The 25,982-nt window shown below is 49.4% G+C and overlaps 1 protein-coding gene across 5 annotated transcripts in view; it reads left to right on the top strand.

Annotated features, from left to right (window-relative positions):
• Positions 1-25,485, top strand: part of IL4R (interleukin 4 receptor) — a 47,653-nt gene extending 22,168 nt beyond the window's left edge. For all 5 annotated transcript variants that reach the window (XM_077141468.1, XM_077141469.1, XM_077141472.1 and 2 more), the window contains 8 exons: positions 5,952-6,087; positions 7,542-7,696; positions 8,885-9,036; positions 14,957-15,113; positions 17,476-17,575; positions 19,589-19,667; positions 21,669-21,718; positions 22,532-25,485. In XM_077141468.1, coding sequence (XP_076997583.1) covers positions 5,952-6,087; positions 7,542-7,696; positions 8,885-9,036; positions 14,957-15,113; positions 17,476-17,575; positions 19,589-19,667; positions 21,669-21,718; positions 22,532-24,107 — 2,405 coding nt within the window. In that variant the 3' untranslated portion in view covers positions 24,108-25,485. The remainder of the gene's footprint in view (positions 1-5,951; positions 6,088-7,541; positions 7,697-8,884; positions 9,037-14,956; positions 15,114-17,475; positions 17,576-19,588; positions 19,668-21,668; positions 21,719-22,531) is intronic.
• Positions 25,486-25,982: the final 497 nt, after the last annotated feature.

Below are 25,982 nucleotides of genomic sequence, written 5' to 3'. Positions count from 1 at the left end.
AAAAAAACTGTTTTGGGGATCTGGAGACCAGGGGAATACTGCACAGTATCCAGGGGAGAGCAGGATGAAGAGACCGAGAAATTGCAGTGAAGAACTGCCTGTAACTGACTCAGCCGTGGGTTTTGGCGCCCATTCCCGACTCTCAAGCAGGCAGCTTCAGGTCAGCCTGGTCCCTGCCAGGCAGGGTGCTGCATACCAGGAGGGCCACAGAAGCCCTTCTCCCCAGGAACAGAAGGGGACACTGTCCAGGGTGAGCCAGCTATTGCCTGGCAAATTTAGAACACAGGGTTGCTGCTTCAGCTCATCCTGGACAGGGGCCACTGCACCACGTTTTTGACCTGTGTCAGAGGTGCAACTGGCAGAGGGCTAAAAATATCTGGCCTTCTTAGAGCTGTGGGGAATAGATTGCAGAAGAGCACAATCTGCTGGGCAGGCCAGGAAAGCAAAGTCTTAAGGAGCTGCCAAGAAGGCTTTTTGGTATCTCTCCTGGCCTCTTCCCCAGGGCCTTTTGGAGCTGGTTTGTGCCCCCATCATGGATTCCTGCCTCTGTTTGGCTGGAAATAATAGTAAACTGGTGTCAAAGCAGAGCCTTAATAAAACTCAATCAATAAGAAAATCCAATAAAAGAAAGGGAAACCAACCTTCAGAATATCCTCATCAGAAATCAGATGCCCAGATGTCAGCAAAAAAATACAAGTCATACTAAGAAACAGGAAGATATGTCCCAGTCAAAGAAACATTTTAAAAAATCAGAGGAGATATAGAATTTAGAACAACTTAACAAAGTTGTTCAAACAAATCTCCTAAATCAATTCAAGGAGATGACAGAACATATGGCTAAAAAGACACAGGATATTGAGAAGATACAGGGTGAGCATAAAGAATTTGAAAGCATGTAAAGAAGAACAATAAAACTTAAGGGAATGAAGGGTACCACAGAAGAGATTACAAATACACTAAAAGCATACAAGGGCAGATTTGAGCAGGTAGAAGAAAGGATCAGTGAGCCAGAAGGCAAGACATCAGAAATTGAACAGACAAGAGAAGAGATGGAGAAAAGAATGGATAAAATTGAGCAGGATCCCAGGGAATTGAGCGACAGCCTGAAGTGCACACACATCATGTCATGGGTGTCCCAGAAAGAGAAAAGAAGAGAAGAGGGGCAGAAAGAATATTGTGCAAATAGTGGCCAAAACTCCCCAACTCTTATGAAAGACATAAATATGCATATCCAAGAAGTGTAAGAAGCACAGTGTACTCCAAAAAGAATAAATCTTAATAGACCTACCCCAAGGTACATAGTAATCAGACCATCAACTACCGAAGATAGAGAATCTTGAAAGAAACAAGAAAAAGCAATCCATCACATACAAGGGACATTCAGTAAGACTAAGTGTCTGTTTCTCATCAGTAGCAATGAGGGTGAGAAGGCAGCGGTATGATATATTTGATATTGAAAGAGAATAGCTGTCAGCCAAGAATCTTTTATCCAGCAAAACCGTCCATCAAAACTGAGGGCGAGTTTAAAATATTCAGAGATAAACAGAAGCTGAGAGAGTTCATTGACGAGAGAACTGCCCTAGAAGAACTATTAAAGGGAGTTCTCCAAGCTGAAAAGAAAAGACATGAGAGAGAGAGGCATGGAGGAGAATATAGAAATGAAGATTAGAAGTAAGGGTAACTAAAAGGGTAAAAAGAGAAGCAAAAATAAGCTGTGACATATAAAAGCCAAAAGATAAAATGGTTAAAGTAAATATTGCCTTTACAGTAATAACATTGAATGGTAATGGATTAAACTTCCCAATTGAAAGACAAAGATTAGCAGAATGGATGAAAAAATGTGATCCATCTATATGCTGCTTACAAGAGGTGTACCTTAGAACCAAGGATACAAATAGGGTGATAGTGAAAGATTGGGGAAAGATATTCCACACAAACAGAAATAAAAAAGGAACCAAGGTAGCTATACTAATATTGGACAAAATATACTTTAATGCAAGTATTTTATAAGAAACAGTGAAGGATATTATGCATTAAGAAAAGGGGCAATTCACCAGAAGAAGTAATAATCATAAATATTTATGCAGCTAACCAGGGTGCCTCAAAATACATGAGGCAAACACTGGCAAAACTGAACAACTACAGTAAGAGTTGTAGACTTCAATTCACTACTCTTAGTCATAGATAGAACATCTAGACAGAGGATCAATAAGGAAACAGAGAACTTGAATAATAGGATAAATGAACTAGATCTAACAGATTTATATAGAACATTGCATCCCCAAAACAGCAGGATATACATTCTTCTCAAGTGCTCATGGACCAGTCTCCAGGATAGACTACATGTCAGATAGCAAAACAGATTTACATAAATTTAAAAAGTTTGAAATTATATAAAGCACTTTCTCTATCATATTGGAATAATGCTGGAAATCAATAACAGAGAACTGGAAAAATTCACAAATATATGCAGTTTAAATGACACACTCTTAATCAATAGGTCAAAGAAGAAATTGCAAGAGAAATCAGTAAATATCTTGTGACAAATGAAAATAAGAGGGAAATATATAGCCTTAATGACCTACATTAAAAAGGAAGAATGAGCTAAAATCAAAGACCTGGAGGAACTAGAAAAAGACGAGTAAACTAGTACTAGAGCACACAGAAAGAAAGAACCAAAATTAGAGTAGAAATAAATGAAATTTAAAATAAAAGCACAATAAAGAACCAAACAAACCAAAAGTTAGTTCTATGAGTAGAATAATAAAATTGGCAAACCTTTGGCTAAACTGACAAAGGAAAAAAGAGAGACAATGCAAATAAAGAAAATCAGACATGGCGGGGGGGGGGGGGGGACATTACTATTTTGACCTCAAAGAAATTTTTAAAAAATCGTCAAAGGATACTGTGAACAACTGTATGCCAAAACATTAGACAGCTTAGATGAAATGGACAATTTCCTAGAAACACATGAACAGCCTGCGTTGACTCTAGAAGAAACAGGACACCTCAACAGACCAAATACAAGAGATTGAATCAGTCATCAAAAACCTCCCAACAAGGAACAGCCCAGGGCCAGGTGGCTCCCCAGATGAATTCTGCAATCATTCCAAAAATTAATACCAATCCTGCTCAAACTCTTCCAGAAAAGTGAAGAAGAGGGAACGCTACATAGCTCATTCTATGAAGTCAAAGTCAACATCCCCCTCATGCCAAAGCCAGAAAAAGATACTACAGGAAAAGAAAATCACAGACCAATTTCTCTAATGCATATAGATGCATATATCCTCAACAAATTACCTGTAAATCAAATCCAACCGCATATTAAAAGAATTACACACCATGTTCAAGTGGGTTTTATTCCAGGTATGCATGTGTAATTCAACACAAGAAGATCAATTGATGTCATACAGCACATTAACGAATTGAGAGGAAGAAACTACGCGATTATCTCAATTGATGCAGAAAAGGCATTTGACAAAATCCTGTATCCTTTCTTGATAAAACACATTGAAAGATAGGAATAGAAGGAAATTTCCTCCACATGATTAAGGGCAAGTATGAAAAACCCACAGCTAACATCATACTTGTCAGTGAAAGATGGAAAGCTTTCCCTATAAAATCAGGAATTAGATTAGTGGCCGCGTAGGGTTGGGCTATGTGACTGCTGAGGGGCATGGGGTTTTTCTTTTTGGAGCATTGAAAATGTTCTAAAATTGACTGTGGTGCTTAAAGCACAACTGTGTGATTATACTGAGAGCCACTGATTGTACATGTTAGATGGGCTTCATGGTGTGTAAATAGAACTTTTTTAAAATTGTGCTATTAAGTATAGTCGATATTTGTGTAGTGCCGTTCCATGGATTTTAAAAAATTTTTATTCTATTACCATATATACCAAGCATATATGTTTTGATCTATTTTATTAAAAAAAATCCAAAATGGTCCAATCAACTTTGGAAGGCAATGTGGCAGTTTTTCCAAAACTAAACTCAGTCTTGCCTTACTGTCCAGCAGCCACGTATCCAGGCCCCAAACTGAGTGACATGCATGTCCACATTAAAAGCCTGCACACAGATACTGAACGGCAGCTTTATTCATAATTGACAAAAATTGGGAGCAGTCACCATGTCCTTCAATAAGTGAATAAACAGACAAACCGAGGCACATCCATACAGTGGGGTTTTGCTTGGTGATTAAAGTAGTTGAGCCATCAAGCTAGGAAAACATGGAAGAATCTTGGGTGCTTCTTGCTAAGTTAAGGAAGCTAGTCTGAAAAGGCTGCACATTGAATGATTCCAACTATGCAACATTCTGGAAAAAGTGAAACCGAAGCCACAGTACCAGGATCATTGGTTGCCAGTGATAGGTTTGAACCCCAAATAGGAGACAAAACAATGGAGGCTCTGCCATGGAACATTCCACTTATCGCTTTACCCCACCTGGCCCAGAAATTCCCCCACCCACATCTGGACCAACAGCTCAATGTCCTCCCCTGTCAAAACAGGCTCCCTCCCTCTGCCCTCCAGCCACTGGCTCAAGGTCCTTTCCTGTCCTGCATCCTCCAAAACTTCGCACCACTTATCACCCCGCTCAGGTAGAAAAGGTCCTCCATTATCCTCCTGGGCGGGCTGGAGGCTTCCCTTCGGACCCCCGCCATGCCTGCGTTGGTCTGCCCCCATGCCTCTTTTGGCCCAGGAGTTCAGGGGTAGGGGTGGGGGACAGGGACTGTTAGGTGGAACACGGGGAACTTTTAGGGCTGCAGAGATTCTGTTATACTGTACCCCATGCATTTGCCAAAACCCATAGAACCGTGCCACACAGAGTGAACTTTCCTGTCGACTCTGGACTTTAGTTAATAATTATGTACCAATACTGACTCATCAGTTGTAGCAAATGTGCCACGTTTCTGCAAGAGGTTAATCATAGTGGAAAGTAGGGGTGGGTGTGGAGATGGTTTATGGGAACTCTATACTTCCTGAGCAGTTTTTCTGTAAGCCCAAAATTGCTCTAAACAATAAATATAAAAAAAAAAAAAAAAAAAAAAGGATCCGTGTGGCTGTTGCTACTTGGAGAACAGTGCAAGGGTGGAGGCGGGAGGCCGAGGAGGAAGTGGTGCAGTAAGCCCGGCCAGAGGTCACTGTGCCTGGGACCAGTGGAGGAGATAAAAGGGGCCTGGCTTCTGGATGCAATGGGAAAGTGATTTGAAGGCAGATTGGAGTTGGATGAGAAAGGGAGGCTCAGGATGATGGGACTGGGTACCGGGGACTGGAGCAAGACGGTGCCTAATGGTTGGGGGCTAGAGGGTCTAGAGCTGATGCTTTGGGCTGGAACCAAACCCAGTCACCATCCTGTTGCCTCCAATTCTGGCTCTGTTGGGAGAGAGCTGAAAAGCAACAAGACTCCAGCCTCTCCTCCCTCCCATTGGCTGAACCCAAGCTGAAGTCAGTGGTCAGGAAACCTGAGTGATGTGGACAGTGAGGGGTCAGCCTCCTAGGCACAGAGAGGGCAGAGAAGGGAGGAGGATGGATAGGGGAGGGGCTGGGTAAAGGGAGAATAGCTGGCACCAGGGAGCTGGATTGATGGCAGTACCTCCAGCTCACTGTGTCCCGGGGCAGATGCTTTGAGTGAACAGCACCCTTAAAGGGTCAGTAGGATTTCTGTAATTTGGCCAAGGACAAGTAGTTGAGTCTGCATAAGATAAAGCCTTTGGTTCCTTGCCCTTTAATGGAGTCCAAGGAGATTTCTTCATCACACCCAGTGCCAGCTGGCTTCCAATCCTAGGATCCCTGGCCCTAGCTCCAGCTCTGTATGAATTAGCACGTGATTTTGCCTGGGATTGTGTTGGCAAAGTTTTGTGATTGTCCCCTTGGTTCTGTCTGGGTTCAGTGGAGTGCGTCCTCTTACCTGTTCACTTCCCGGCTGCTCAGAGCACTCCTCTTTCTCCCTAGGGAGTATTCCGGTCCTGCAGAAGCCCACCTGCCACTCTGACTATGCCACCACCATCACCTGTGAGTGGAGGCTCGCCAGCCCCACCGACTGCCGCACTGAACTCCTGGTCTACCAGTTGGATTTTACAGACACTAAGTAAGTCTGAACTGGAGGTGGGATTGGGGTGGCTGGCCCCAACGAGATGCCTCTGGGTTTGTCCTGGTCCAGGCAGTGCACAGGAATGCCCCACGCTAAATGCAGTTCCTGGAAGCTTATTGGATGTAGTATTAGAAGTAGGGTGTCTTGAGGTCCAGTGGTGTGCCCAGAGCACCCCGTCACGGCAGCATGTGGGTGCAGTCAAGACTTAGACTTTTTGGTCTCGGGACTCTTTTGCATGCTTGAAAATAGTGAGGATACCCAAAAGCTCTTGTCTAGAGCACTCCTATCTCCAATATTTACTGTATGAGAAATTAGAACTGAGAACTTTTAAATCATAGTAACACCCAAGCCCATATTCCACAGGTCCTCAGAGATGATATCACGCAGTCTCTGGGAAACACCACTGTACTCATGAGAGGGTGAGCGTGCAAAAGGCCTATAATGTCTTAGGACTACTGTGAAAACAGTTTGACCTAGTGGACCCCTGGCGCTCAATTTGAGAACCACTAGGCTAGACTGTGGCTGGGGGAATTCTGTGTGATGGCTGATGGACCACGGAACATGGGTCCATTGTCCCAGCAGGTCGCTGGGATATCCCGCAGTCCACAGGGTATTCTTACCAGTGGCGCCCAGAATGTGGTGGGGTACCCAGGTCCCCCCAGTTAGAGGGCATGCAAGGGTATCCAGCACACCAGCTCTGGGCCACCCTGGTTAAGAGATCTTCTGGTGCACATGGTACCCGGGCCTGGACCTGGGGTCGGCAAACTGTAGCCCCCCACGAGACCACACCCAGCCTGATGCCTGCTTTGACAAATAAGGTTTTATTGGAGCCCAGCTGTGCTCATTCTTTTGGATATTGTCTCCAAAGCAGAGGCAGGTAGTTGTGACCGAGGCTGTGTGGTCTGCAAAGCCTGAAGTATTTACTCGGTGGCTCTTTATAGAAAAAGCCTGCCCGTGTCTGACCTAGCCCATGAGTTAGGGGTAGCTGTTCTACGTGGTCTGTTAGGGTTTTCTTGAGGTACCCAGGGCACATGCCAAGGCCTGCATCCTCTAGGATGAATGGTGCTGTGCAGTGGGACCCCTGGGCATGCACGTATGCTGCTATAAGTTATTTTAATAGAAAACCCTGCCACCAGCTTTTTCCCACCCCATGGCACTTGCATACCAACCAAGTTCCAGGGACTAGAGCCTGCCTGCAGCCAGGGGGTGGGTGGGCTAAGAGGAGTGGCCACAGCGAGGGTGGTGAGGGGTTGTGGCTGACAAGGGAGGCTACCCTAGTCTGGTGTCCCCACAAAAAATCCTGGCTGTGCCCAAGTTTCTGGTTGTGGGCCTTGAGTGAGGGCAGTCAGGATGCTGGAAGAGCATGGGGTTCCTGGAGGCCTGCCCTGGGGACAGCTGTGTCGCAGCCAGCCGAAGTGTAACCAGCCTAAGCCAGCACCCTGTGCCTGCAGGAGCCTCACCTGTGTCCCCGAGAACAAGAACAGCTCAGTGTGCATGTGCAACATGCAGCTGGTTGACAAACCATTCAGCGTGGACATCTATCAGCTGCAGCTGCAGGCCAGGGAGCGGCTGCTTTGGAGAGGCTCCTTCAAGCCCAGCGAGCACAGTGAGTGGGGGTGGGGCATGGTGGGCGGGGCTGTGGGTGGTCCCACCCCTGACTGGCCTCTGAGGCAAGGGAGACAGCATGGTGAGGGAGGGGGAGGGATTCTAAGCAGTAGGAGCCTCATACATTTTCCCCAAACCTAATGGGGTGTCTCCCCCTTTCTGGGTCTCTGTCCTCCCATCTTTGAAGTGGGGTTGGGCCCTGTAATCCATCAGGCCCCCTTTAGCTCAGACATCTCAGTCCCCTGAATTTAAGAGACCAAGGATTTAAGTGTTGGGGAGAGCCATCTTTGATGGAAGGCATGCTTACTGAAAATCCTGTCAGTGGGTCAGCTGCTGCCGCTTTGGTTGGTCTGGACCGTGGAATTCTGACCTTATCCTGTTTAGAATCCTTGCAGCAATTCCCCATGAACTTGCTGGGGGTGCGGTGATGAGTTTAAAATACCATGCATTGCTGTGTAATTTTAAGCAAGTCATGTTACCTCTCTGAGCCTCGGTTTCCAGAAGTGACTTCATATCGCCATTTTGCTATTACATAAACTGTGGTTCAGAGAAGGCAAATGACCTGCCTAAGGTCACACAGCTATTAAACAGCAGAGGCAGTATTCAAAACTAGGTCTCTCTCTGGCCTTTAACCACTCCATCAGCATTTCCTGAGGTGTCTGTTTATACCTGCTGGTGGTAGGGAGATTATTTAAATTGATTGGTGGATGAACTTTAAATAACTTTTATATTTGTATATTGATTTTAATGCATATTATAGACCTGTGATCTCATGGATTATGATTGCTTAAAAACAGACTAAATTAAGAAAAAAATAAATGAATCAAAGTAAAGAAAAATACTTTGTAAATACTAGTACCATACACAGTGTTACCAAAAATGTAAAGGACAAAAGTGAAAAAGCTGAAGTTTGGGTTACTTTGGCTTACACTTGTTGCATTCACTGGAGAAAGGTAGTTAACAAACAATAAGGCGCTAAGTACAATTGAAGCAATATTATGATCTGTGTTATGATTGTAATTCTCTGTTATGTTCTAAATTTGCATGGTATCCATAAACATACTATGGAAGTACAGTCGACTGAAAATCTAAATGAGCCATGGTTCTGTAAGGCCAGGACCTGGGCAGAGGCTGCGCCTTCTCCCCTTACCTGGAGGAGCTCCTTACTCTGGCAATGTTTCTCCCACAGTCAAACCCAGAGCCCCAAGGAACCTCACGATTCACAGAAACACCTCTGACACATGGCTGCTGACGTGGATCAACCCCTATGCTTCTGAGGATCTGCTGTACCCTGAACTTACCTACCTGGTCAACATTTCAAATGAAAACGACCCCACAGATGTAAGTGGTGTGCTGGGGGTGAGGGGTGGTCACTCTCTGTGGTCAGGCAGAGACTCAGGCTCCTGGAGCAGGAAGCTTGGGAGGGCAGATCCCCACAGGTGGACAGAAAACCAAGGATTTAGAAACCTGGCTGTGTGACCTGGGGCTGTCCCCTAACCACACTGGGCCCCCAGTCCCTCCTGTGAAAAGAAAGGAATTAATTTCGTTCACTGCCTTCCTTCTGTGAAGGAAGGGCTTTGGATGACATCTGGGGGATTTTTGATGGTCCATTGACAACACACTTAGATAGCCTGGGTCACAACGTGAGATGGTTATTCTGTGTCTGTTTCCTCCCCATCCTGATGAGTCAAGGAGGATGTCTCATTTGAGCTGCTATGTTGACTAATCCCTTGTATGAATGAAGAGAAAGGGGCTTCAGGTCAGGCTTAGGACCTGCCCTGAGGAACAAGTACACCCATCATGTAATGATGTTGCTGCTTTTCACTGCGTTTGTTTTTATGAGATGTTCAGGGCACATGATCCTCAGTCTCCATTCCCAGTAGCGAAAGTGGGATTCCTTTTAAAATAAGTATATTGAGTTTTATGAAAGGGGGAGTTGATTTAAAGGAAACTGCTAATAAATTATAGCAGAGGCAGAACACGTAGATTGGCCTTCCCTGCCCTTCTGTTAGCTGTAGGTGGGGTGCAGAAAGAAGGTCATTTCCTACCACCAGGATTTCCCCAAACCCCAAACTCACCTTCCTCACATTCCTACTGGAAGGACAATATCTGGACAATCATGGGCAACGGAATCCCAGAGCTGGGTTCAGATAGCTGCTCTGCCACTTGCCGGTGTGGCCTTGGGCTTGTTACTAACTCTTTAAAGTCTTTGTCTCATATTTCCAAGGTCCGGTGCTCTTTGTTGATTGTTTCTAATGTTTTCTCTTGTCCCTTTTGACGGGCCATCATTTCTTGTTTCTCTGAGTTGTCTGTTCCTTATGTTTGTATGCAGTTAGTGATATGACAGAGATTTGCTGTAGTGCCAGGAGCTAACAAAAAACAAGCAACACAGAAAACACCTATCACAGTCTTTGCAGATTGACTGTGTTTGGGTTGATGCTTCAGAATTTAGCACTCCTACCAAGATCAGCCAGAGGCAAAAGGACAAGGTCCTTTCTGACTTTTCTGTGCATGCATCATGTACTGAGTTTGGGTTTGCTTATGGCCTTAGAAATTCTCCTATTTACAGGAATCTGAATGCCCTCTCAGCTCCCTTTGAAATAGTCTTTCCCCTACTCTGGAGAGCTCTCTGGTATGTCTTGAAGCTAGGAATCCTTTGCCCCAGGCCACTTTGATTTGACTGTTTCTTATGCTGCTTTAGCTATGAGAAAGATGCTCTGCCCACAGGGCATGCTCTGGGATAGTGAACCAGAGATAAGTGCTCTGGTTCTGTCTTTCAAGCTGCCACATAATGGAACCCAAAGACAGGCTCCATAGTGTATTCTCTCTGGAACAGGGCCAGGAGCTCACAAGTGGAGCTCAGGCCAGATCCGGGTGTGCCCAGGAAAGTTTGGGAGAGGGGCCAGCAAGGGTGCCATGATCCTCTCCTACATTTTCAAGCTGTGTTTTCTTGATTTAGCACTCATCCAGTTACTACAACCCTGTAACTGTTTTCTGGAGCTCTGAGGAAGATGGCCCTGCCAGTTTTTGTTAGTTATCAAAGATTCTGGAGGGGATGGAACCCTGAAGCTTCATATGCCACCATTTTGGTTAGCCAGAGGTGGTGTCATTTAACCTCTTCGTGCCTCAGTTTCCTCATCTGTAACATGGGGATAATAAAAGTACTAACCTCATCTGACTGTTGAGAACATGAAATGTGTGATCTAGACAAGCTCCGTGCCCCAGCCTGGCTAAGACTATGTGTTAAACATCACCTTCCTTTTCTCATGCCACAGGCCTTGCCACAATCTGGTCTATAATTCATGCCTTCAGGTTTGCTGTGGCCTGCTCAGAGCCATGCCTTGTGCTGAGTGCAGGGACCCAGGCATGCCTGGGCTGGCACGGAGCAGACACTGTATCTTAGACTTCCCTGTTGGCCTCTGTTGCTGCTTCCTCTTTTCTTATCCTGGCCAGGGAGGTGGTTGGGTGTTGATTTACATCTCCCAGGTCTGGTTTCTCCACTGGCTCTGGGCCAGGGCATGAGGAAGGAGCAGGAATAGGTTAGCTGGGTTTACATAGCAGATGCTTGGAGAGCAACCAGGAGGTACACAGGTGTCAGAGAATGGGGCATGTTCAGTTTTTTTTTTTTTTAGCAATCTCCTTTTCATGTCCCAGCCCTGTGCAACTGTTCCCCTGCTGAGAGGAGAGAGAAGTTAGATTTATAGGGTTGAAAGAAAGGTAATTTATGTGCTTATTTCTAACATGGCTGGATCTAGTTGCACACGTAAGAATTCTGTCCATCTCAGGCCCCTGTTTTATTCTGTGTTGGCTTCATTTTTAGGCAGGTCTTTCCTTTATGCAGAGTGAAACATGCCTAACAGCTCCAGGCTTAAATCCTAAAGCTTCAGTGGAAAAAGTTTCTCTTCTGACAGTCCCAATAAAAGTTCAGTTGGCCTGGCTTGGATCACATGCCAGTCTCTGAAACAGTCACTGGCTTTGGAGAATAGAGATTGCTGGTAGAGGGCTCTGAATGGCCAGCCATGAATCCTATGCCCACCTCTGGAGCTGGAGGTGGGATCAGTTCCACTCTGACCAGGTGAACTGAGAATGAGCAAGGATGTTTCCTCATGGGAAACTCTGGAAGGGGACAACAGGAACTGGTGGCTGAAACAGCAGCTGGGTTTAGGACGTGGGGCTGGGTTCTAGCTATGGGATAAAATGGGTTAGCAGGCCTGGGCAGTGGCTTAGTGAGCATGCAGAGCTCAGGGCTGCCCCAGGCCTCAGGCCACCAGTCAAATGTTGGTGACACAGACTGCTGAGCACCACTCCCCACCTCTCCCCAAGGACAGAGCTTATCCCTAGAGTTTCTTCTCTTTAGTCATTGGCCAGAACTGACTACATGCTCTCTTCTAATCAGTCACATGATTAGGGAATGAGAAGGCCTGGTAGGCTCAGTCAGGATTAACCCTGGAGCTGGAGACAGAGATTTACCTGCCCTGAGGTATGGGTAACAGAACTCAGTTGCATAGATGCTAGATGTGTGTTCAGCTGGGGCTGCTGCAGCATTGAGACACCAGCTGTGGCTCAGGCTGATGGGGATAAATTCTAAGAAGAGATATTAGGAACTTGCTGTGAAAGACTGGAAATGGAATTACTCATTCCTTGGGAAGATTTCTGGGCACCACTTCATAAAGAAGGTGACGTTTTGCCCTGTGCATTGAAGCAGTGCCTTCAATTTGGATTGAATGCCTTCAATTTGGATTGAAGGATGCATAGGAGTTTTCTAGACAGGGAAGGAAGGGAAGGGGAGGTTAGGCAGAGGAAACTGGATAGGCAAAGTCTTGGAGGTATGAAGGTTCAGGGAGTATCTGAGGATTATGGGGATCTGTGATCTGCAATGGGAGAGAGAGTAGAATGAAAAAGCAGAAAATGAGGCTTTCCGTTTGTTTTGGGCAGTGAATTTCTTGCTTATGAAAATAATACTTACCATTCCTTGTGTGTAATGTGCTAGCACAACATATATAAAATGAAGAATAGTCATGTCTCTATTTTAGAGATGAGGAAACTGAGGCTCAGGGAGGTGAAATTACTTGTCCAGCATCATACAATCAGAAATGGCAGAGCTGGGATTTGAATGGCTTGTGCCATTCCCCCACCCTACCTTGAATGTTTTTCTCAGAGCTGGTTTCCTGAATAGCTGGCCTCTCTGTTTAAAAGTACAAACAATAGGGCGGGCCACAGTGGGTCAGCAGGCAGAGTCCTCGCCTGCCATGACGGAGACCTGGGTTCAATTCCTGTTGCCTGCCCATGAAAAAAAAAAGCTAAAAAAATTACAAACAACAGCAATAAAAATACATAAGTAGTTCCTTGGAAGCTCTGATTTATCTTTTGTTTTTCTTTTCTTCTTAGTAAAACATTTCTCAATTCCCTGCTCCTTTCTAGGATACAATTCCTTCGGAAAAATAAGTCTAGCCGTTTCTTTTTTGCTGATTTTTTGTTAAGAAAGGAAGAAACACTGGGAGTGAGAGCATTTTCCTCTTCCTGCCCTGATCTCTTACCATCTCATATCCCATAAGAAGCTCTGCCTTAGGAAGACAGCTCCCAGCCCCACTCCAGTTTCTCCAGAGATCTGTAGAGATTTTGCTTCTTGTTGTGAAAAACCGCCCCTCAGCTCACTTTGCACTGGACCATTTCCCCAAACCCACTTCCAACCCCTGAGCAGAACCAGAGCTGCCAGGAGCTGGGAAGGAGCTGCCAGGGCCAGAGAAGGAGAGGGAGCAGCACAGAAAAGGATCCTCTAGGCAGAGGATTTGGCCCATTCACTTACCACCAGAATCAATCTCAAATACGGCTTGTATTTCATTTCACTTTTTAAAGTTTTCCTTGTTAAAGTAATATTTACATGAAGTAAAAATTCATATGGTGCAAAAGGACCTGGGATGAAATAGGTTTCCTTCCTAGCCCCGTCCTCTACCTCCCCTTCCCAGAGGTGAACGGCTGCTGCCATCCCCTGCTGGGAAGGCAAGGAGGGAAAGACAGGTGTCTCCTTCCGGAGAGAGCTTGTGCCCCAACACACAAGTGTGAGAGCTCGTCACTGCATTCTCTGCTGCCGCCTGAGAGAACGTCCACATGCTTTGTGGCTTTAAACAACACACCTTTGTTAACTCACAGTTTCCGTGGGCAGGGGTCTGGGCACAGCCTCGCTGACTCCTCAGCTTCAGATTCTTCCAAGACTGCAACCTAGCTGTCAGCCAGGCTGCAGTCTCATCTGAGGCGCAACTGGGGAAGGATCTGTTTCTCTGTTTTCTCAGTTATTGGCAGGAGTGAGTTTCTTGTGGGCAGCAGGCTGAAGGCCACCCTCCATTCCTTGCCACGTGGCCTTCTCAAAGCCAGTGAGGGAGAAAGGGTCTCCTAGCAAGAAGACATGACAGTCTAATATAATGCAGTTATATTAAATCATACATCCTGTCTTCCGTATTCTACTGGTTAGAAACAAGTCACAGGTCCAACCTGCACTCAAGACAAGGTGATTACATGAGGGTGTGAATCAAGGCAGGGTTCATGGGGCTCTCTTAGAGGCAGGTCACCAACATCACTGCACCTTCTTTTTTAAAAAAAAATAACATATAAGGTAGCATACAGTATACCTACACCTTGGAGATCATATCCCAGAGGAAACTAGTTGGGCAGGGCCTTAGATTCTAGGCCAGTGAGTTTGGGCTTGACTTTGGAGCTGGGGAGTTCATGAATGATGGAGAGGGATGCGTTGACATTATCTATGCTTCCAAAAGATCGTTTGATTGCTTCTTGTGTTCCAGGCCCTGTTCTAAGTGCCTACTTGTGTTTACTCATTTAATCCTCACAATGACCCTGAGATGTAGATACCTTCATTATTTCTGTTTAGCAGAAGTAGGACAAAGTGGCCCAGAGAGGTTATGTTACTTGCCTAAGGTCACACAGCAGAAAATGGCAGTAGAGATTCTTCTTACCCTCATTTCACAGATGAGGAAGCTGAAACTTGGAAAGCTTCATTGACTTGCCCGAGGAATATGATGTGGCTCATCAGAGGGGGTATCAGGGAGAGATGATCGATAGCCTGACTTCCCTTGCTCTACCATGATCACAGTTGCAGAGGTGGGGAGCAAAGGCCTAAATTGGGAAACAATCAAAGACCCAAGCTGGTGGTCCTTAAACATTGGAGGGTCAGCTGCGGACAACCCCCCAGGAGGGAGCTGGTTTCCTCCCACCAGACTGGTGCACTGACACCTCTTTCCTCTCCCAGTTCCTCGTCCGCAATGTGACCTACCAGGACACCACCCTCCGCCTCCCAGCCAGCGCCCTAAAGTCTGGAGTCTCCTACAGGGCATGGGTGAAGGCCTGGGCCGAGAACTATAACAGCACCTGGAGCGAGTGGAGCAGCAGCGTCACATGGCATAACTGTGAGTTTCAGCAGTCCTGAGTGGTTAGAATCTAGACTGGGGCTCCATCCACCGGGTGACCTCATCGTGGCCGCATCATCCTCTAGGGCAAAGACTCTGAACCTTCTTGCATCGTGGACCCCTCTGGCAGCCTGGTGAAGCCTGTGGACCCCGTTTCTGAATAATCTTCTTAAATGCATCAAATGCATGATTACAAAGGAAATTGATTGTATAGAAGTGCAGTTATGAATGTAAAAGTATTTTTAAACCCATTTGTTATCTAGGAACAGATGTGCTTCTTTATTAATACATTAAATACCAAGATCGACTGGTAGAGCTCATCAATAGTATAATTTCAGAATTATATCATAATGGAATATGGAAATAGCTGTGACTTCTGCTGGTAATGGAATCACAGGTCCGGCTCTCACTGTGGTTTGCTCCCTCCTTTCTTGATGGAAGGAAATTCTAAATGTCAATGAGAGGTTAATGAAAATAAAAACGTTAATTTCTTTCCCATCCGAGTTCCCAGCCCCCTGAATTCTGTGCGACCTTGCTGGAAGTTGTGGACCCTGAGTTAAGAATCCAATCATCTGCACGCAGGCAGCAGAAGGGGGGAGAGAAAGCGTGGTGCCCACACCCATTTCTTAACAGCCTTAGGACGGAAGTGACATGCCATTGCTTCCTCTTTGTGTTCTATTGGGAAAACTGGCTACATCGCTGCACGCTGATGCAAGGGAGACAGGGCAGTGTAGTCCCTGACATGGCAGCTGCATCCCAGAAACTTCTCTTTATAACTCTGCCGCAAATGGCTTTTACAATAGAAATATTGAATTATCTCATGTAGTGTGAAGTCTTATGAATAGACCTTCCCCAGAGTTGATAACATCTCAGTGATGTCACCCCTTAGTCTCTTCTGCTTTCCTGTGATATCTTTAGCATGCTGGCATTTTAGCTTCATTTCCTCATAGCTCCAAAATGGCTGCTGCACATACCCTCACGCAATGACAGTCCAAGCAGGAAGGGAAAAAGAAAATCTGCTAAAGGGAGTTTACCTCATGCATCTCTCTCTTTTATCATGGAGCAAAATCTTTCTGGAATTTTCCCTGGAAGATCTCCCCTTATATCTCTTTGGCCAAAACTCTGCCACATGGCCTTTCATAACTGCACAGGAGGCTGGAAGCTCAAATGTCTGGAAAGGGGAATAGGGTGATCATGATTGGCTTAAGCCTTAGGATGGGCACAGGCTGTCAGCAGAGAGGAAGAGGAAATAGCTGTTGGGTAGGGTGGGCTGCCTCCATCATCTGTACAGTTGAAAACTCAACGAAAGAAAGATTCTTTAAAGTGCTGGGTGCGGGGGCATCAGTTACCCCAGGCCACCATACGTTCCTCTAGTATTGCTCATGCGGCACTGTGGTATCAGTTGATCCATCCATCTCCCGTTCTGGGCTGCAGGAGGCAGTGTCTTCTCTGCATCTCTGTCTGAAATGCCCAGCCCTGGCCAGGCACACTGTCCATCCTGGGGAAAATTTTGTCAGATTGATTTGACTCTCCCATTGACCCGAGGAAGGGATGAGAGATCGCTTTTATCGAATGGATATGGTGTGCTGGACACTCCTGAATTATTTCAGCAGATGTTGACTGAGTTCCCTCTATGTGCCTGGCGCTGTGCTAGGCAAGCTGTGGGAACAGACAGAAAGCCCTGCCCTTGTAGAGCTGACGTCTGGGGGCGGGGGAGACAAAATAAATGAATAAATACAGAAATAAAACCAATAGATCCAGATGATGCCAAGTGCTGAGAAGAAAGTAAAGCAGAAGAGAGAGTGTCGGGGTCAGCCTCTCAGGGGCGGTGACAAATGAGTGAATGAGGAGAAGGAGCTGGCCATGTTAAAGAAAAAACAGTGAATGCTTTTGGAACGTGCAGGCACGATTCTGAGTGCATCACATATTAAATCCCAACAACCCTTAGAGATAAGTTTAGTTATTAACCCCATGGTACAGATGAGGAAACTGAGGCACAGAGAGGTGAAGGGACCTGACCTGGGTCACCCAGTAAGGATATATGTGACAGAATCTGACTTTGAACTTGGGCAGGCTGGCTCCACAGTCTGTGAGCTCAACCTCTGTACTTCAGGAAAGAGAAAACACAAGTTCAGCATCCCGAGGTAGCACCGAGCTTCAGAGGCTTTGGGGGCCTGGAGGAGGTAGTGTGGAGAGAGCTGCATGAGCACAAGGGGGAGGAGGAGATGGATGGGAGGGTGGACAGTGGCCAGCTCACGAAGGGTCTCAGGGGATGCTTGGCTGACCCTCGGTCCCCCGCTCTGGGAGATGGAGAACAGGCCGTCCTGTAGCAAAACTCATAGTCTCCTCTTCCCACTTGCAGACTATGAGCTGCCCTTGGAAGAGCGCCTTCCACTGGGTGTCATCATCTCTTGCGTCATCATAGTGGCCGTCTGCCTGTCCTGCTACTTCAGCATTATCAAGTGAGTCCTGGGCTTGGGTATGGAATACCACCCAGCCACCCCTCTGGATGGATGTGGGAGAGGTTTCTCTCCCCACTGGCCCCAAGAAAGGGATTCTCCCTCTAATCTGTCAACTCATGGTCCTTTGATTCACCAGCAGGTATTTACTGAGCAGCTATTATATGTCAGGCATTTGGGCAACAGCTAAGAATAAGACCGACAAGAGCCCTGTGCTAAAACCTGCTTCCTTGTGGGGAGCTAGAGAATGCCAGGTTGACAAATAGCTAAGTCGACTTTCCAAAGTGGTCCGTGCTTTGAAGGAAATACACAAGGGTGAAGGGGGAAAAAGTCTTGTGGGGCAGGCCTGTCAGAGAAGGGGCTCTTCCAGCTTAGAACCCACCAGGGAGAAGTAGCCAGCCAGGGGAATGGCTGGGGAAGAATCTTCCTGTGGCAAAAGGGAGATGGCATTCGCCCCCATGTCTGCTCACCAGGTACCCAGAGGATGGTGCAGGCAGAAGCTAGGACTTCGAGGGGCTTGTGGCAAGAGATAGGAATTCTAAAAGATTGCCCTGATGGAGTCAGGAGACCTGGGTCCAAATCCTGGCCCTGATGCTGGTAGCTGATAGTGACTACCAAATTACCCAACCTCCCTGAGCCCGGGCTCCTCCTCTGTGAAATGGTGGCAGTGCTAGCCCAGCATTTGCCGTGCAGGTGGAGGATGATGGTGAGAACCCATTTAATCAGCCATAAGGGATGGGGTAGGGGGATAGAAGAAGCCTTATTTCCCTGTGAGTTCTAGCCCTTGGAGTGAGAGTGTTTCCGAGTATCAGTCTTTGCATCTCTGGAATGGATCTAGTAAGTCCTAACTACCCACCATGGAAGAGTTAAAGGTGGCTGAAGATTCCCATAGGTGAAAGTGCCCCCCACTTTGCTGGGCACATAATAGATGTGCTGAGATTGGAAGACCCCCCTCCCCTTTCCATGTCTTATCACTGATGCCTCTGTGACACCCCAGGCTGGCTTTTCCCCTTCTCTGAGCCTCAGTTTCCCCATCCCTTGTCCCTCTCTTTCCATCCCCTCTCACCATATTCCAGCTCTCCAGCCTGCTTGCTATTCCTTGAACACACCGAGCAGGTCCTGACCTCAGAGCCTTTGCATACTGTGCCCCTGCCTGGAAAACCCTTCCCCAGATACCTCCATGTCATGCCTCCCCCACATCCAGTCACTCCTCTGAAGTCACCTCCTCAGAGAGGCCTTCCTTGATTGTACTCCCCACTTCTCTCTGTCCACTTATCTATATTTTTATTCATGATACTTACTGCTATAAACGAATGATGCAATTCATGCTGTATGCCAGGCTGGGCTGGAAAATTTCTTTCTCTGTTTATTGTCCATTTGTTCACTCATGGGCAGGGATTTTTGTCTGTCTTGCTCACTGTGGTGTCCCCAGGGCCTGGCATGGTGAATGGTCCATAGCAGGCACTCAAATAAATACACATTGAAAGAGTAAAGAAGTGGGCAGAGGTGACCTGAGGACCTTTGCTTCCAGCCCTGACACGCTGTGGCCCCAGGCAGACCAGGAGAGAGAGAAGGGATGTGTTTCTCCATAGGTTCCCTCAGCTTCCCAGGCCGTCTCAGGCCTCTCCCTGGCTCCTTGCTCTCAGCTGCTCCAGGGATGGGATCATTAATAGGAAACCCAGAATCTTCTCTCTGCAGCTCAGGTCTCTCCTAATCCCTGGGGGCTGGCTGATGAGTTTGGGACCTTCCAGAATCCTGGACCTAAATTCAGCCTTGCCACCTCCCAGCTGTCACTTCACCTCTGTGGACTCAGTCTCCTTATCTGTAGAATGGGGTTGAGGGCAGAACCTATTTCATAGGGCCGGTGTGAGGGTTCGGTGGATGGACTTGCCCAAACCAATTGGCATGGTGTCTAGCACATAATAGGTATTAAGACCATGATCATTTTAATGGGAGGAGCATCCACCTGTCTGTGATCTGGAGACCCAACCCTTTCCCTTCTGTTTTGTTTTGCAGGATTAAGAAGGAGTGGTGGGATCAGATTCCCAACCCTGCCCACAGCCCCCTTGTGGCTATTGTCATCCAGGACCCTCAGGTAGGGGAGAACTGGGGTAGAATGTGTTTCACTGCCTTTCTCGTGAAACACGATTCCAAACATTCAGGATGCTAAGGATGCTCATTGTCTTTTGGAACTGGAAATAAGAAGTCAGGCAGGTTTCCGAATAGGCTGATTTAGCAGCTTAATATGGTCCTTAGGAGCCCAGCGCTTTCACCCTTCTCCCTTCGGCTTCTACAGCGATGGTTCTGCCTGGGGTGGACGCCTGAGGGCTGGTCTCGTGACTTCTTCCCCCCACCCCACTCCCCCTTTCATTCTCCACCGGGGAGCCAGCCTGCTGCCATCTCCGCGTCCTCCTGGAGAGGCAGACTGGCTTCCTGGATCTTTCCCTCAAGAGTAGGAAAGTGCCTCTGAGGAACAAATCTCTCCTCGTTTCTCGTCAGCCTGGATTGAACCAGGTGCTCTCTCCTAACCCATCACCTGGTGAGCCCAGTGGGAAACCTTGAGACCAGCCAGGTGGCCACTGCTGAGATGGGGGTGGGGTTGGCCTCCCCAAGTGCTGCCGTGTGGGTGGGTGAAAGACTGAAGCATGTCAGGGTTCTCCAGGAAGGAAAGGTAAGGGCCTTTCTTCATAGGCCTTGTCTAGAATACAAGGTCCCACTGTCCCCAGTTCTCCAGGAAACTCTGTGGCAGGCTCTGTAGTCCAATGGAGCTGGCTTTGAGTCCTGGCTCTGCTGCTTCCTACAGTGAGGGTCTGAGCAATTTGCTTAACCTCTCTGAGCCTCAGTTTTCTAATGTGTCAAGTGTGGATTATAGTAGTGTCTACCTGTTCGGGTAGATATAAGAATTCATTGAGATAATGTGTGGAAAGTACAATTTACAGGGTCCCGCACGTGCATGCCATTTATGTATCAGTTCACTTTCGCTGTGTAATAAATCACCCCAGCATGTAGAGACTTAACCATTTATGTAGTTAGTGCTTCTGTAGGTTAGCATCATGGGCTGGGCTCAGCAATTCGAAGCAGGGTAGGGGTGTGGGCATAGATCCTGGGCTCAGCTTGGCTCAATGAGGAATGGGGGGGGGGGGGGGGCGGTGGGCCTGATCTGGCTGGGGTGCCAGCCATGGGTATTTGGATCACGATTTACTTGACCAGTCCCAGGGTCCTCATTCACAGGCCTGGCAGGCAGCTGACTCTGGGCTGGGGCAGTGGAAATTCCTGAGCCATGCCACTTGTCCCTTAGCTGGCCAGCCAGGGCTCATGCACAGAGTAGCCCCGTTCTTGAGGGTGGGAAACTGCAAGGTCTCTTGAGGTCTGGGCCCAGCACTGGCAGCAGTGTCAGTTACACTATCATCTATTGGTTAAAGCAAGGCAGACGGTTGAGCCAGGTTCATGGGCTGGGAGGAGCTGCAGAAGAGTGTGGCTGCCCGTGCCGCCCATCACTGTTCAGGTCAGAGCAGTCTCCAGCCCGAGGCACTCTGGGGAGCTGCTTGGGAGGAGGGAGGTCTCAGGGCTGTGAGGTGGCTCGGTGCTCAGTCCAAAGGTGAACTGTGGGACAGGGACTGGAGCAGGGGCCTCAGGGCAGCCAGGATCGAGGTTCTGGAAGGGCTTGTAGCCTCCCTCCCCACTGCTGGCCTTGACCCCAGGTATCCCCGGGCAGGCGGCACTGCCAGTGAGTAGGCTAGAGAAGGCCTTGTAGCCAGTCTCTCCGGAAGGGCCAAAGTCCACTGCCCTGCCGTCTTGGGCCCTGCCCTGTGTCAGCTCACACGTGAACTCCCGATAGCCGCCTACGGGGGCCGTGGCAGGGGCAGGGGCTGCCCCGTGCTGGAGGACACTCTGGGATTCCCCAGTCCCCACCCCTACCCCTAGGAGTGTTGTGCGAGTCCCCCAGGCTCGGGGCTTATGTGAACTGATTTGCATGTAGGCCTGCCTGCTGCCGAGCCTTACACTGTGTCCAGTGCAAACATTTCCTGAGCACCCCTGCATGCCAGGCCGGGCTAGAAGCCACTCGGCTGCTTCATCGAGTTTCTCTCTGTTTCAGGTGTCGCTGTGGGGCAAGCAGTCCCAAGGTCAGAAAGCAGCCAAGTGCCTGTACGTATGTGAACTCAGAGCCTAAGTGGGGTGGGGTTTGGAAGGAGATGGAAGTGAGGCAGTGGGCTCCACCTCAAGAGCTGGGGTGCACACCCACCCCCGTGACTGCCTTCCTGTCCCTGGCAGTTGTCCTGTGACAATGGGCTTTGAGGGGTGGCGGGGAAAGGGCAGTCTGGGTTACATCTGTGGGTCCGGTGCATGCCAAACCCCTTGGGGAAAGGGTCAGGATGCCCAGCCTGGCCCGAGCAAGGCTGATATAATAAACATTCAGGATCACTGTGCCTATTGTTATTATTTTGACATAACTGCCTGTTGGTTGGCAAATAGCCACTTTCCTGAGTCCTCAAGTATCCCATCACCACCCCAGTTTCCCGAGCCCCTCCCTTGCGGCCTCCCAGACCTGCCCACAATCCCTAAAGTGTTTATACCTGGCACAGCAGGGGGCTCCAGGACCCTGCTCTGGCAACAGGACCCCGTGTCCGTTCTAACCAGTTATTGCTTATGCTACAGTGTTGGTAAATATTTTAAATGTCATCATCTCTGATAAAGACTTTTACTTATTCAATAGATTAGAGCCAGGCCTCTTGCTGGGCTCTAGAAATCCCAAAGTCAGACACAGGCCCTCCCTCGAGGCGTCCCTAGCCAGGTAGGAGGTAGACAGATTGATAGGTGATTGACTTTAAAGTCAGGAGGCCGGTCTGCAATAGACAGACTTCGGTCCAGGGTGATTTCAAGCTGGGCTTTCAAGGACGAATAGGAGTTTTTCAAGTGGCAAAAACCGAACCCTGACCGTACTTCTCTTTGCTTTTGTAGACACTGGGAGACCTGTCTGAACAAGCTCCTGCCCTGTTTGCTGGAGCATGATAAGGAAAGGGATGAGGATGCCCCCAAGGCTGCCAGAGATGGGCCTTTCCCAGGCCCTGGAAAAGCAGGCTGGTGCCCCGTGGAGGTCAACAAGATGGTCCTCTGGGCAGAGAACATCAGCATGGTGCGGTGTGCAGAGCCGTTGGAGGCCCAGGTGGAGAGCGAGGAGGAGGAGGAAGAGGAGAAAGATAAGGGGAGCGTCTGCTCGTCACCTGAGAACACTGGGGACAGTTTCTGGAAAGGCAGGGAGGGCATCGTGGCTCGGCTGACAGAGAGTTGGTTCCTGAACCTCCTCGGGGACGAAGATGGGGGCTTGTGCCCACCTGGCCCGGGAGAGTCGTTCCTTTGCCCACCTTCAGAAAACAGGAGTGCCCAGGAGCCCGGGGCCCAGCTCCCAAGTGCAGGGCCTGGAGAGGCCTGTCCCCAGGACCAGGAGCAGCCTTTTGACCCGGAGCCGAATCCTTCAGCCAGCCTGACCCTGAACTCTTCTGGCCTGGCCTTCACGGAGATGCCTGCCGTCGTAGCCCAGAGCCCTGCTTACCGCAGCTTCAGCGACCTCCTCAGCCAGTCTCCAGGACCTGGAGAGCCTCACTCAGACCCCCAGCTGGCCGAACACCTGGGAGAGGGGGCCGCCACGCCCCCCTGGGGCCCCCAGCCTTCCGAACTGCCCGCCTCATGCCAGCCTGAACCGGAGACCTGGGAGCAAATCCTCCGCCAGAGTGTCCTCCAGCACGGGGCAGCCCCTGCCCCTGCCACGGCCCCCGTAGGCGGCTATCGGGAGTTCACATGTGAGCTGACACAGGGCAGGGCCCAAGACGGCAGGGCAGTGGACTTTGGCCCTTCCGGAGAGACTGGCTACAAGGCCTTCTCTAGCCTACTCACTGGCAGTGCCGCCTGCCCGGGGATACCTGGGGTCAAGGCCAGCAGTGGGGAGGGAGGCTATAAGCCCTTCCAGAACCTCGATCCTGGCTGCCCTGAGGCCCCTGCTCCAGTCCCTGTCCCACAGTTCACCTTTGGACTGAGCACCGAGCCACCTCACAGCCCTGAGACCTCCCTCCTCCCAAGCAGCTCCCCAGAGTGCCTCGGGCTGGAGCCGGTGGTGAAGGGAGAGGACAGCCAGAAGCCCCCACCCTGCCCAGAGCAGGCTGTGGACCCCCTCGCCGATGACCTGGGCGGCAGCATCGTCTACTCAGCCCTTACCTGCCACCTGTGTGGCCACCTGAAGCAGTGTCACGGGCAGGAGGAACGTGGCGAGGCTCTCATGGCCGGTGCCTGCTGTGGCTGCTGTTGTGGAGACAGGGCCTTGCCCCTGGTGAGCCCCCTGTGGGCCCAGGAGCCCTCTCTGGGTGCAGTCCCACGGGAGGCCAGCCTCTTCCCGGCATCTCCGGCCCCCTTGGGCATCTCTGGGGAGAGGAAGTCCTCACCCCTGTCCCAGTGTGACCCCAGTGCTGTTGAAAGCTCAGGTCAGCCCCCCAAAGTGGAGGCCGTGGGCTCTGCTGGCTCCCCATGCATGAGTGTTTCCTAGGAGCGCGGCCTCTGGCTGCTGAGGACTGGGGTTAGCCACATCGGGGGAAACGCCTCCCCCTGGGAGGCTGCTAGGCTTGCAGGAAAGACTAGAAAGACTCAGAGAGCCAGACACCGGGCTATGGTGACCAGACACCCCCCCCCCCAACACTGGCCTAGGCTCCCCACGAGGCTCAGCATCCACATCCCATGGGGGTGGAGGGCAGCTGGGTGCCTGAGCTTTGTTTCCCCTATGCTGGCACCTCGGCCGCTTCTCTCCCAGCCGCTCCGGCTGACTGACCCTGTTAGACCTGCCCAAGGCATCTTATGCACCGACTCAGCTGCCCATTGTCTCGGTTGGATCCTGGGTCAGCTGCCTCCACTTCACTGAGGGGAGCCTGAGCCTCCAAACTAAGAAGGCTTGAGAGAGCCCGGGAAACACGGGACGTTGAGGCCCAGGAAGGGTGGTCCTTGGCCCAGAGGTGCCCGTTCATTTGGCAAAGCCTCACAGGGTTGACGCTGGAGGCAGAATCTGGGCTGTAGGTGGGGTTCTTGGTTAGGAGGGGGCACTGGAGAAGGACACGACAAATGGCGATTCCCAAAGCAATGAGGCCTGGCTGGCCTGTGCCCACACAGTTATAAGGCTGGGGGGCTCCTGTTAAGGCTGGGATCCCCGGAGTGAACATGCCCAGCTACATGAGGGTGAGCCAGTCTCCCCAGGACACCATTGCTGGCAGCCACAGAGAGGATAGTCCCAGATGTGGCCCCGGCTGGACCACCCAGGTGGTGGACTGTGGCCCCCTTTAGCCTGCCTGTTGGCCCAGGTCTCAGGTGCTGGGAAACACGGGGACCTGGTAGAGGCCAGTGCCTTTTTGTGTGTGTCTCAAAGATTGTTTTATCACCTGAGCTCTCTGTACACTGAAGAGGGTGGGTAGGAGAGGGTAGAGTTTTGCGATAAAAATAAAGGCTCTTTGTCTCTTTATTTTTCGTTTATTAAACAAATCTAGTGCTGGGCGGTATCGTGAGTGCTTTACACTCATTAACTCATTTATTCCTCAGGGCGCCCCAGCAAGGACACGGAGGCACAACGGGCTGTCACTTGAGGGCTCTGTTTAACTTCCCCTGAGTCGAGGACTCCAATGTGATTAGCTGACTTAGGAGAGGATCCCAGAGAATCCTGGCAGGGAGTGGGGAAGGGAAGGAGGCAATAAAGGATGTGTTATCAAAGGGTGTGCACAACCAGGGCTTAATCCTACTGGTGAGCTCCGGAGAATGCACACAGAGCACCTGGTGTGACTCCTCCAGAGGGCGAGGAGCTGCGACTTTTTCACCAGCTTCCCAGATGTCATCAGTCAAGGGTTGTTTTCAGGGTCACACGCCCTCCAGCACTCCCCACCTGGCCTGGCTGCATCAGGAAACAAGCCCTCAGTCTGCCAAGTGGGGGGGGGGGGGGGGGATGGGTGGGGTGGTGGTGGTGGTGCAGCCTTTGGTGTGGGGGAGACACCAGGGGGGCTCCAACAGTGTCTGCTCTGCTTCCTCAAGATCACACAGCTGGTTTTTGGCAGGCCCGTGGCTGAACCCAGCAGTGTCATGTGTCTCTATCGTCCATGTCTTCTGGAGGTGACCTGTGCTTAACATCCCGGACGGGTGGCATGATGGAGAGGGCCTCAGACAGGAGGCAGAGGGCAGTAGGCTTCTTGGTCTGTGATCACTGTGTCTGAGTAACTGCCCTGACTTCCACACTTGCAAAATGAGGGGTGTAGCTGTTTGAAGTTCCTTCCTGCTCTGGCATTCTACACAATAAACTGGGAGAGACGGGGAGCTCACTGCCTCATGCGCAATGTGATGTTTTGTCAGGCAGGCCTCCTTTGTGCTGGGCCCAAATCTATCCCTCTAG

Source organism: Tamandua tetradactyla, chromosome 23 (assembly GCF_023851605.1).
Source record: "Tamandua tetradactyla isolate mTamTet1 chromosome 23, mTamTet1.pri, whole genome shotgun sequence".
Lineage (NCBI taxonomy): Eukaryota > Metazoa > Chordata > Mammalia > Pilosa > Myrmecophagidae > Tamandua > Tamandua tetradactyla.
Note: the sequence above shows the minus strand (reverse complement) of the source record. Positions and strands in the feature narration are given on the sequence as shown.